The sequence below is a fragment of the Leguminivora glycinivorella genome, chromosome 2, assembly GCF_023078275.1.
Source record: "Leguminivora glycinivorella isolate SPB_JAAS2020 chromosome 2, LegGlyc_1.1, whole genome shotgun sequence".
In the NCBI taxonomy this organism is placed as follows: Eukaryota; Metazoa; Arthropoda; class Insecta; order Lepidoptera; family Tortricidae; genus Leguminivora; species Leguminivora glycinivorella.
This window is the reverse complement of record NC_062972.1, coordinates 25,422,718-25,434,251: the sequence shown is the minus strand read 5'-3', so window position 1 is coordinate 25,434,251 and position 11,534 is coordinate 25,422,718. Positions and strand designations below refer to the sequence as shown.

Sequence of the window (11,534 nt, the reverse complement as noted above, 5' to 3'; positions counted from 1 at the left end):
TGAAATTTCTTAAAAGATGTCAGATTAAGATACGTGCTTTAGGTACCTACATAATGTATTTTAATAGACGTTTGTCTGCCCACAGCTTACGCATTACTTAACTTCTAAAATGTGTAAAAAGATATCGAAAGTGTAAGGCAACCTAACAAAGACAAAAAATACAGATAGGTACATGAATGAAACAATGCTAAACTAACAGCAGTAACAGCTTCCCAGGATTAATTTAAATGAAGTTCTCCTTCATAAAATCGCTTTCAAAAAATATCTTTTTATAAGACAGATTATCCTGGGAAGCTGAATTAGTTTAGCATTATTTCATTTTCAACGTCTTTAGAAATATTCCGGGAATAAAAAAATCTTTAATAAAAAAAATGTATTGGTCGGTCTATGGACAACAATTAAAATTATCGGATGGTTTGGTATATCTTTACAATGTCTTGCTTTTTTAATTATGGTAAACTGAATTAATCCGTTATAGATAGTGACTAACCTGAATAGTACTTGTACTGATCAAGTTGAAAATTGCTCTAAATACTATAATCTAATTTATTTTTGCTTTGTTTCTCGACTACTACTATATAGCACATTTCGTTTGAATTATTATCATTAGAGCAATTTCAATCTATAAAAACTAATCCATTGACCATTTTATTGAACAAGTTTCTCTGATTCCAGGGGGAAAACCATGGGCGGCTCTAGTGCGGTAAACTACATGGTGTATATGAGAGGCAACAAAGCTGACTACGACGGGTGGGCCGCCGCTGGCAACCCCGGCTGGAGCTATCGGGAGGTAAGTTCAAATTGATAATGTAAATGATAACTAGCGATGCATGTTGAGGGTTGACTGTATACTTGATGAAGATGGAAACACTTTTGTAACACTATTTTAATGAAATGAATTAACATTTTTTTATGACATCAAAGTCAGTATCAAAAAGTGACATGAATTTAAATAAGGAGGTCGTGAACCAGCCAGTCGCCAACAATAACCTCGTAATGCATATTGTTCGATCTCCGCTCTGTCCAAACGCGTCAAATAAGGTACCGTCTTACCGCGTCCGTTTTTTTGCGGCTGGAACATATGTATGTATGTATAAGCTTTATTGTACATAAAGGAAACAAAAGAGACACAGTTACAGAGTCAGTAATATACAATGTAGGCGGGCTTATCCCTTAATGGGATCTCTTCCAGTTAACCTTTGAGGAAATGAGTAGAAGCGAATTAACGATGAATGACAAATTTAAAAATGTACAACCACTAAAAGAATTAAATGCATTTTTTGTACATATAATACATACATATTATTATAATAGTTGTACCACATGTCATACGCTAATTCCAGTTAAAATTAATAAATTATCTGTGTATGTGGCATCCTTTCAGTTCGTTTACCAAAATAATAACAACAACGTTACGATCGTTTATTTCAAGTATAAACTAGTATAATTCAATTTCAGGTGCTGCCATATTTCAAGAAAGCGGAGAACAATCAGGATGTCGAATCACATAATACATACTACCATTCTGTCGGCGGTCCGCTTAATGTAGAACGATACCCATATATAGATAACAATGCTTTAATGATAGTGCAGGCATTCAGGGAAAGAGGTTTACCAGTCACAGATTTTAATGGAGCAAATCAATTAGGAACAGATGTAGCTCAATCAACGTCACTCCACGGTAGGAGATTTTCCGTGAATTCAGCCTACATCAGGCCTATACGACAAATTAGACCAAATTTAAAAATAGAAAGTCATGCTTATGTCACTAAAGTTATCATTAACCCAGTAACTAAAACCGCTATTGGAGTAGAATATGTTAAACATCACGCAGTATTCACTGCATATGCTGGCAAAGAAGTCATTGTAAGCTCAGGTCCAATCAATTCGCCAAAGATACTGATGCTTTCAGGTGTAGGGCCTAAAGAACAGTTAGAACCTCATGGTATACCAGTTTTATCTAATCTAAGAGTAGGTCATAATCTACAAGATCACGTTACGACGGAGGCGCTCGTTATTGCGCTTTCAAACAAAACGTCAACTCAAGTAACCGGTCAGGAATTACTGGACGAGATTTATGATTACTCTAGACAACATTCACATAAAAACGGGCCTTTGTCTTCTAGCGGTGCGCTAAGTGCCACGGCATTTATTAAGACAGAACTTTCTGACGGTTTGCCTGATATTCAGTTTCATTTTGATGCCAAAAACGCGGAAGAATATTATGCCGATCCAGCATCATACACGGCAAGTGCTATCTTTCCTTTAGCATTTTATAATGGATTGACAACGCGGCCATTACTTTTGGTGCCGAAAAGTAAAGGATATATAACCCTCAACGATACTGATCCTCTTTTCGGTGCGCCGCTTATATATCCCAGATTTTTTACTAACCACTTTGACGTGGATACGTTAATATCTGGTATGAGATTTGTTGTATCTTTGGAAAACACTCCTGCATTTAAACATAGCGGCGCTTACTTTGTAAAGATACCCGTTCCTGCATGTGCGAGTTTCCTATGGGGATCTGATGAATACTTTACTTGTTTGTTAACACACTATACAGCAACCATATACCACCCTGCTGGTACTTGTAAAATGGGTCCTAGTTGGGACACCGAGGCTGTGGTTGACAATAGATTAAGAGTGTATGGTATAAAGAAATTAAGAGTCATAGATTCTTCAATTATGCCTGTGATTGTAAGAGGAAATTTAAATGCACCTACTATAATGATTGCTGAAAAATCTTCTGATATGATTAAGGAAGATTACATTTCTTTTTAAACCTTAATCAAAGGACGGGAAAATATTTCTCATTTCACCAGTCACCACACCACACTAGTACATTTCGTTATAAGTGCGAGAAGTAGGTCATTACTTCACGAGCCCCGAGACATTTTGCCACGAGCGGCACGCAAGTGGCAAAACTCGAGACGAGTGAAGAATGACATTCTCGCACGTGTGACGAACGACGTTTTTTAATACAGTTGCGAAAAAACACTACTACAACGGAATAAAACGATAAACAATCCGAACTCCCAATTTTTGCATAGACATTGACGTACCTATCTTTGAAGCTTTTAAACTTGCGTTCATATTTTCGATTTTGGTATCCATCCAATACAATTTATTTATTTCATTGTGTGCCATAAAAACATAAACATTTACGATTTGGGACGATTGTTTAACATATACCTACATTTTAATTCAATCGACCATTTATGCCTCGAAAAATTGCAAATAACATAAAATAATTATGACAAATCGCGTAACATATTAAGGTGTTTGAACGTGCTTGCATTAAGTTGGTAACATTGGTAAGACGCTACTACCTAATTTAAATGATAGACGACGCGTTTCGTTCCATTTCACGTTCTGTTTACACGACTCATTATGAGCCACTTTTTCAAAGTATAAACCATTTTATAAATTATGTTTAGTATGACTAAAAATAAACAATTAAGGTAACGGACCCAATCATGGACAGTTTAAGAAAAATTTTCGCCTGTTTTTGATATTTCACTCATAAATGTAAAAATTCTACCGCTAAGCGTGTTAAATCTTGAATGTCTTATCCTTCTTTTACATTTCAAGCGTATTGCAGAATAGATACTCCTATTAGTTTCTTCATAGTTAACAAATTAAAACTAGGTGTTTTTTCTCCGAATATGGACGGCAGTGTCGCGACGAACGCGATCCTCAACAAATTAGCAGGTAACTGTATGATTTTGACAGATTATTATTTATACTGGTAACACCGATTAACTGGTTTTATAAAAGAACGAATGACTTTGACAGTAAGGGGAAAGACACATGTTGCGACCGGACGGACAAGGTTCGTGTGGCGGGAAAATAGAAAGAAGTAAGTTGAAGGAAGGAGAGAAGACTCGACGTTGAATCGGTGAGTGTTAGAAATATAGAATCATAATTAGATCAGAGAGATGAAGGGATAACGTAAGAATGACGGATTAGAATAGAAACAGCCAAGAATATGCCAAATGGTTGTGAGTGGACAGGGTCGGGCTATAAGGGGAGTTGTGGAGGCCCGCGGCGGAGAAAGAATCTCCGCCAAACAATCAGAATAGAAACTAGGAAGAATGTTTATGATTTAGAATCTAGAAAATAATATACTTATGGAAATCACTTCATCTCTCAGTCTTTACTACTTTATTGTATATGTTCAGAAATATCTTGTCGTTATGTCTTGTTAGAACTCAGGCATAGTTGAGGTTAGAGTAATAAAGAGTATTGCTCTGATCGTCAGCCTTGCATAGGATGAACCGACGTCACGACAGGCAGTTCTCCAGTAATGGATCCCCCATTATGGACAGTGAAATAAGTTTAAAATTTTACTTTTAAAGCCAACTGATACTCAATGAGTCAATTTTATATACCATAAATAAAATTAGTTTGAGTTATTTTAACATAGGATTGTTTCTTGTAAATTTTGGTTTTGTAAATTGTTCCTTGTCCATCATAGGAGGTAGGCAGTTTTTCGGTCACTCGAAAAATAACGCCATTTCTTTATATCTTTGGAGCAACAAACTAGTATGTTTTATACCTTATCTCATGCTTAATGCAGTAAGTAAAACGCATTCAAGTTTACACCGAGTATTATTTTTTTATTATTTTATACATGAACTCAACTCTCCTAGCAACATTACTAAGAATTGGTCTTGATATTTTTTTCAGTAAACTGGTGAATTTTATTTTGTCGCCAAATCGAAATCGTACAGAAATAACCGAATTAATTGAAACTTCAAAATAAAACAGCTTTATAACTCTAGTTTATAGTACATAGCCGTCAGTTTTTAGAAACTAATTTTAAATACTTATTTTTAAGGATTAGTGTTTTCTTGTCCATAATGACATCACCGTCCATTATGGGGTATTTTACCTTACATATGAAATATCAATGTTTTAAACATTAATCACTTAATAGTATGTTTATAGTTTTATTTCGTCTTAGTAAACTAGGCTAAAATTAAAACAACTCGGTAAGTAGTCGTAAAATGGAACGCATACTTTTTACGCACGAGTGCGTAAAAACCAACTTCTCGGACGCTAAACAGCCAAAAAACGGGCACTTTTTGAGTAACTGTATTAAAAAATATTTTTTATCTTTTTAATGGCACCACACTGAGCAATACCAATCATACAAATTTAAAATCTAAGTAACAATTTTAATTAAAAAAATGGCAACATATTTTTAATGGCCACCATTTGTGACGATACGTCAGAGTCAAAGTCAGTCGTCATGATTTTTTTGTGCATTAACAAGATTTTTTTTGGTCTTCCAGTTCAAGCGCCATCTAAGCGGTGTCGTGTCGTGAATAATTTATTTTTGTTTTGCTCATTAATGTTGTTTAAAGTGTAATATCGATAGCTTTTTATGCAGTAAACTAATGCTGCATGCATGTTGTAGTGAGAAGCTGATGAGGAATTAATCTCGAAACGCGTTTATCCTCTTCTTTGTCGTCAACGGCCGGTAGTCCACGTGCTCTTGTCAAATCTAGCTACCAATTTACAAGTGCTAACTCACCCTACACTGTCGCACTTACCGTACCAAAATCACTAATTAATATTAGCTCATATCACTTTGACACTGGCGAAATAGTCCCAATAATATGGACACAATAATGGACTGAAGCCATTTAGTTTTAAAAAACTAACTAAGATATGTTTTTGTCTTTTGAGGCAAAGTGCGAAACAAATCTAATAACTGCTAACGCCGTGGCTTGCGTGGGCGACGGTCGCGCGATGGTCGCGCGACGGCGATGCGACGCATACGAAACCAAACCTTATCGATATGGAAGTATGAGACGCGACGGCGACGGTCGCGCGATCGTCGCCCATGCAAGACACGGCGTAACACTGAATACTATCATGAAATCCTGTGTTTTGCTTGAATAGAACTGTGATAACGAAATGATTTAGCCGAGATTTTAAGGTTTTAGTACGTGAGAAATTGTTTCCCAGCGTTTGTGCACCCACAATTTTGGTAGGTTGTATCAAGTGGGTATTTCCCAGTTTTTGGACTCGACGTCAACTTTAGTTTGTTTCCACATATACAATTATATGCACGTTTGTCTGTTGCACTAAGTGTTTTAAGATAAAAAATGTTTTAAGATAATAAATAAATCATAATAATAATACTCTTTCATTTTAAGCCTGCATTAACAATTTTTTGTTACTAAATATTACACTAACTAGTAAAAAGTTAGTAAGTAACAATGGAAAATTATTTACCACTTCATCCACAATTTTGCTATTTCGTACCGGATAAAATTATTTTCATAAAATATATTTTTTCATAATCTACGCACCCAAATTACCTTTAAACTGTTCTCAGTTTTCATAAATCTCATAAAATGTTTTCTGTTTCATTAAAGGTAATAATTTATAAACAAAAAGAAATACACGTGCGTATTATTAATACACTTTCTTGTTTTAACTTTTCTTTAAGATGGAACTCAAAATGGGCTAGTTGAGTTGCGATCGATAAGCTTACTGACTTAATCTTATTTCTAGAACCATCATGTCAGATGTTTAAGCAACTTTCTTTCTGTACTATAATATTATCGGTGACAGTATGTGTTACAATTAAAAATGATATTTTAACATGAAAAACATGGCAGAAGGTAACTACATGATATATAATTATGTGTATTTCTGAAAGGGAGAGTAGGAACCGCTAAATATTATTCCTCCATGGTACGTCTTAATTAGACAAAAATTGGTTTAAATAGGGGCTGTCAAAAGTAGGTCCCGTTTTTTAGTAAACTATATTCAGTGAAAAAAACTTTTTTTGCTTTATTTTCTAGCTAGGCTAAAGCGCATACTTAATTATCACGAGGCATATTTAATCAGGAAATTAGTGAGTAGTAAAAAATGCCCGGCATTTACCGGTTTTTTTTGTTTGACCTACTTATATTAACACTACCGGTTTTTATCAACACAATCTTAAGACACTACTGAAGCATGAAGATAATGGTCTAAAACGAAGACATAAAAACGTAAAGGAACTAAATGTTAATTATTTTTATACGAACACGCGGTCGTGAAGTATCCAAATTGTTATACTAAATGGGACTCAGTGTTTTACTTAGTGAATGAATTGAAAGTGACAAGCAATGGCTTCTCAGTGGGTGCCGCCTGACATCAGCCAAATTTGCGCTAAAGCTTCTGCGCCGTTGACTCAATGTTCAGAAACAGGATTTCTTTATCTGGCCCTCCTTGCTCAACTGTACGGCCAATCAGTGGATGATAACCCGGACTATGGAAGAAATCCTTATGCTGATATTCAAATTTCAGAATCAACAGAAAATCCGATGGAGTCAAAGTTTTTGAATTTTAATGCAATTTCACGTCCTCCTATAAATCCTGTGAAAACTTGCACTCCTAATGTGGTTGGCGTAAAAGTGACAGCAGGGAAAGGAAAAAAAAAGATAAGGAGGAAAAGACCACAACTGATATTGGTACCAGAAGACCCACCATCACCACCGGGAGAATATGACTTTATCATAGTTGGAGCTGGATCAGCAGGATGCGTGCTGGCAAACCGCTTGTCGGAAGTTAAAAATTGGAAAGTAAGTTATGAAATAAATATCTAAAATCAAAACGATTTTAGAAATCAAAACCAAAAATGAAAGTAATTGAATAAAATTATTTTTTGAGAATTTAAGGATTAAGAATTTCACCACCCCCTTTCTTCCCGTGGGTGTCGTAGAAGTCGACAGTGGGATATGGGTTAAATTGTGGCGTAGGCGAGAGGCTGGCATTCCGTCACTGCAATTTCACAATTTGCATTTCTTTCAACCTCTTTTTTGCCAAGAGTGGCACTGAAACTTAGTAGTTCATATGCTCTGCCTACCCCTTTATGGGATACAGGCGTGATTATATGTATGTGCGTATGTATGTATTACTTAACTGCAAAATCCAGTCTTAGACTTAAAAGGTAACATACAGACGTACGAAAAAGCTTTACAGAATCAAATTATTTTCTACTTCAAGCTTCAGCAATATGAATCAATTGACTGGTGTGGCTCTAAGAGTCGATAAGCTCAGAAAAGTAAAAGTGAAATAATATGTCATCGGGTCATTCATTATCATGGTGATCTTTCCAATTACCTATCTTTTGGTCATAGACCACATTATACCACCAAATTAGATACTTATATTTAAATATTGGGATATTATTATGGATAAATATAAAATAAATATTCTGTGTGTTTATCTGTATGCTGTTTTTATGTTATTCCTAGATCCTTCTTCTAGAAGCGGGCCCCGAAGAACCAGATGTTACTAGCGTCCCAGCGCTTCCATCAGTTCTGAAATCTTCCAGCATCGATTGGGGCTACAGTACGCAACCAGATGAGTTTACATGTCGCGGGCTGAAGGGACACAGATGCTTCTGGACTAGGTACAGTACCCACTAGATACACTACAATATTACGAGTTAGAGACTTACAGAGAGGGGGAAATGCTTTTAATGCGTACAAAGTATCTACGAGTTCATGGGCCCCGAGAAGTTTGTAGGTGAATTGTTATGCTTTACAAAACAGTCATCCATAACATCACACTGGATGCACTGGATTAAATGGGATACTACACAATGGACAAGCGGGTATTTATATCAATGAATACCCGCTTGTCCATTTACCTACCTCATAATGTTACTATATTTATACGATTACATATTTACCAGTATACGATACATGCAGAACCAGCTGCATAGAAAAACTTTATTGATGCAATATCAACAAATAACATCAAAAGTTTCGGTTTCAAGATTAATATTATAATCATTCATCAGGGCGTCTGTGTCTGCCCCACACACTGTCACATTTTTTTTTGTATTGGGCTGTTTCAGAGGGAAAACCATGGGTGGCTCTAGCGCGGTAAACTACATGGTGTACATGAGGGGCAACAAAGCTGACTACGACGGCTGGGCCGCCGCTGGCAACCCTGGCTGGAGCTATCGGGAGGTACTAAGTACTGAATTTTGAAATTATCTACTTAGCTGACATCAGCATGTACAAGAACACTTAAAATATAACTAAAATAATACATTTAACAAATCAATATTTATATACCGCAGGTGCTGCCGTATTTCAAAAAAGCAGAGAACAATAGAAACCTTGAATCTTACGACAAAAAGTATCATTCCGAAGGTGGCCCCTTAAATGTCGAAAGGTATCCTTACACAGACGAGAACGTTTTAATGTTAGTTCAGGCATTTCAAGAAACGGGCCTGAAAGTAACGGATTTCAACGGAGAAAACCAACTTGGAACAGATGTAGCTCAGTCAACTTCAATGAATGGGCAAAGATTTTCCGCGAATGCAGCTTATATCAGACCAATACGCCGTATTAGGTCAAATTTGAAAATAGTTACAAAAGCGTATGTAACTAAAATTATTATAGATCCAGTTACTAAAACTGCTGTTGGTGTAGAATACGTCAAAGAAGGAGCAGTGATAACTGCATATGCCTCTAAAGAAGTAATATCAAGTGCAGGTGCTATAAATTCTCCTAAGTTACTGATGCTATCTGGAGTGGGACCTGTAGAATTTTTAGCGAAACATAATATACCAGTTATATCAAACCTTTCAGTTGGCCATAATCTACAAGACCATGTCACAACTCATGGGTTGGTTGTCGCTCTTAGCAATAAAAGTGCAACTGCAGTTAATGGCTCACAATTACTGAATAACATTCATGATTATTATAAACAACCACCTCACAAGAACGGTTCTTTGGCATCTTCGGGTACTCTAAGCGCAGTCGCTTTTATTAAGACAAATTTGTCGAAACAAGATTTGCCAGATATTCAGTTTCATTTTGATGGAAGGAACATTGAAGAATTATACGCTGACCCTCCGTCATCCATAGCAAGCAACATTTTTCCATTGACTTATTATACTGGATTATCAGTCAAGCCTTTGTTATTAGTTCCTAAAAGTAAAGGATACATAAAGCTTAATCACACTGATCCCGTTTTTGGGCCTCCACTAATATATCCTAGATTCTTTACTGAACGAGAAGACTTAGAAGTTTTGATATCTGGGATGAAATACGCTACCACCCTAGAAGATACCCCAGCGTTTATAGATAATGGTGCTTATTTTATAAAAGTGCCTATAAAAGGATGTGAAAGCTTTAATTGGGGGACAGACGAATATTTTTCTTGTTTATTAACACAATATACGACTACTATATTCCACCCGGCTGGCACTTGTAAAATGGGCCCCAGTTCGGATACCGAAGCTGTAGTTGATGCTAAGCTAAAAGTGTATGGCATTAAGAAGTTAAGGGTGGTAGATAGTTCAATTATGCCGCAAATTGTTAGAGGGAACTTGAATGCCCCCACTATAATGATTGCTGAAAAAGCCGCGGATTTAATCAAGGAAGAACGTTGTTAAAAGTACAAAATGTCCAAAGACGACTATAATAAAGTTGTCGACTGACAAGGCTAGTCATATTTTAGTGCAATTTGGGGAAGTAGTTCTAAAATCGGTTTCCAGTATACTTTCTAGTCCAGATATCTAACATAAATCACAGTCTTGCGAATGGCTGCCAGCTGGTTTAGTGGACAACAAGAACACATACCTGACCTGACAGGAAGTGTCATTGTAAATAAAACATCAACAATTATCTATCATAGTATTATTAAACTAAATCATAATTGCGTTGTAATTATATCTTGTATGAGTCTTTTATAAGTTTTGCTCATGATATTTCGAATACCTAATACCTAATACACAATTAATGCATTTATGTCGAACACCCGAGGCATTCCAGATTTATCCTTTTCGGTAAGGACACTAATGACACATTAGATAACTTAAGTACCTAATAGGTATCTATATTTTCTGAAGATTTCATTTCATTACTAATTTAACCCCTGACGCAAAAACGACGGGGTGTTATAAGTTTTCCTGTCTGTCAGTATGTCTGTCTGTCTGTCTGTGTGTGTGTCTGTCTGTCTGTGGCATCGTACCTCCCGAACAAATGAACCGATTTAGCTTTAGTATTTTTTTTGTCTGAAAGCTTAGTTAGTCGGGAGTGTTCTTAGCCATGTAACATGAAAATCGGTCTACTATGTCGCAGTCTGGGTTTTACCAATTTTTTTTATATTCAGCACTGAGAGAAAATACAACCAGTTTTCATGTTCGTTCAACAAGTTTTTTGGTTAAAATAGCGCCTACGTGCTCTTTGGTTCAAACAACAAGCTACTTGTCATTTGAATCGGCAATATATTTGAGTCAACAAGTCGATTTTATAAAAACAACCTGACACATATTGTTTTAAACATACGTTTGGCTGATTCAAACGGATAAACCGCAACAAGTCGAACTTGTTAAATTCACAATGCAAATTTCTCTCATTGTGGTTTTTTTACAAAATAAAACCCTTTAGCTACCTGCAAATTCATAAAATCCGCTTCTGTGCCGTACAACGGTAAGTAATTTGTGAAAGCTCCTTATTTAGTTAATAAGTTGACAGTGAAGTTTCAAATTTTTGTTAACTGCA

General features: G+C 36.0%; 1 protein-coding gene across 1 annotated transcript; it reads left to right on the top strand.

Moving 5' to 3' along the window:
- Window positions 1-109: 109 nt before the first annotated feature.
- LOC125239072 (glucose dehydrogenase [FAD, quinone]-like) lies at window positions 110-10,628 on the top strand. The gene is made up of 7 exons (XM_048146553.1): window positions 110-132; window positions 676-790; window positions 1,459-1,681; window positions 7,315-7,589; window positions 8,265-8,422; window positions 8,873-8,987; window positions 9,101-10,628. Exons 1-7 carry the CDS (start codon window positions 110-112, stop codon window positions 10,421-10,423), a joined length of 2,232 nt encoding a protein of 743 aa, XP_048002510.1. The 3' UTR covers window positions 10,424-10,628.
- Window positions 10,629-11,534: the final 906 nt, after the last annotated feature.

Excerpts from the sequence above, each read along its gene's own strand:
- LOC125239072 (XM_048146553.1), top strand. The coding sequence starts at position 110 with ATGTGTAAAAAGATATCGAAAGT. Across the intron at positions 133-675 it reads TGTAAAAAGATATCGAAAGT|GGGGAAAACCATGGGCGGCT; the intron begins GTAAGGCAACCT and ends CTCTGATTCCAG. Across the intron at positions 8,988-9,100 it reads CTGGCTGGAGCTATCGGGAG|GTGCTGCCGTATTTCAAAAA; the intron begins GTACTAAGTACT and ends TATATACCGCAG.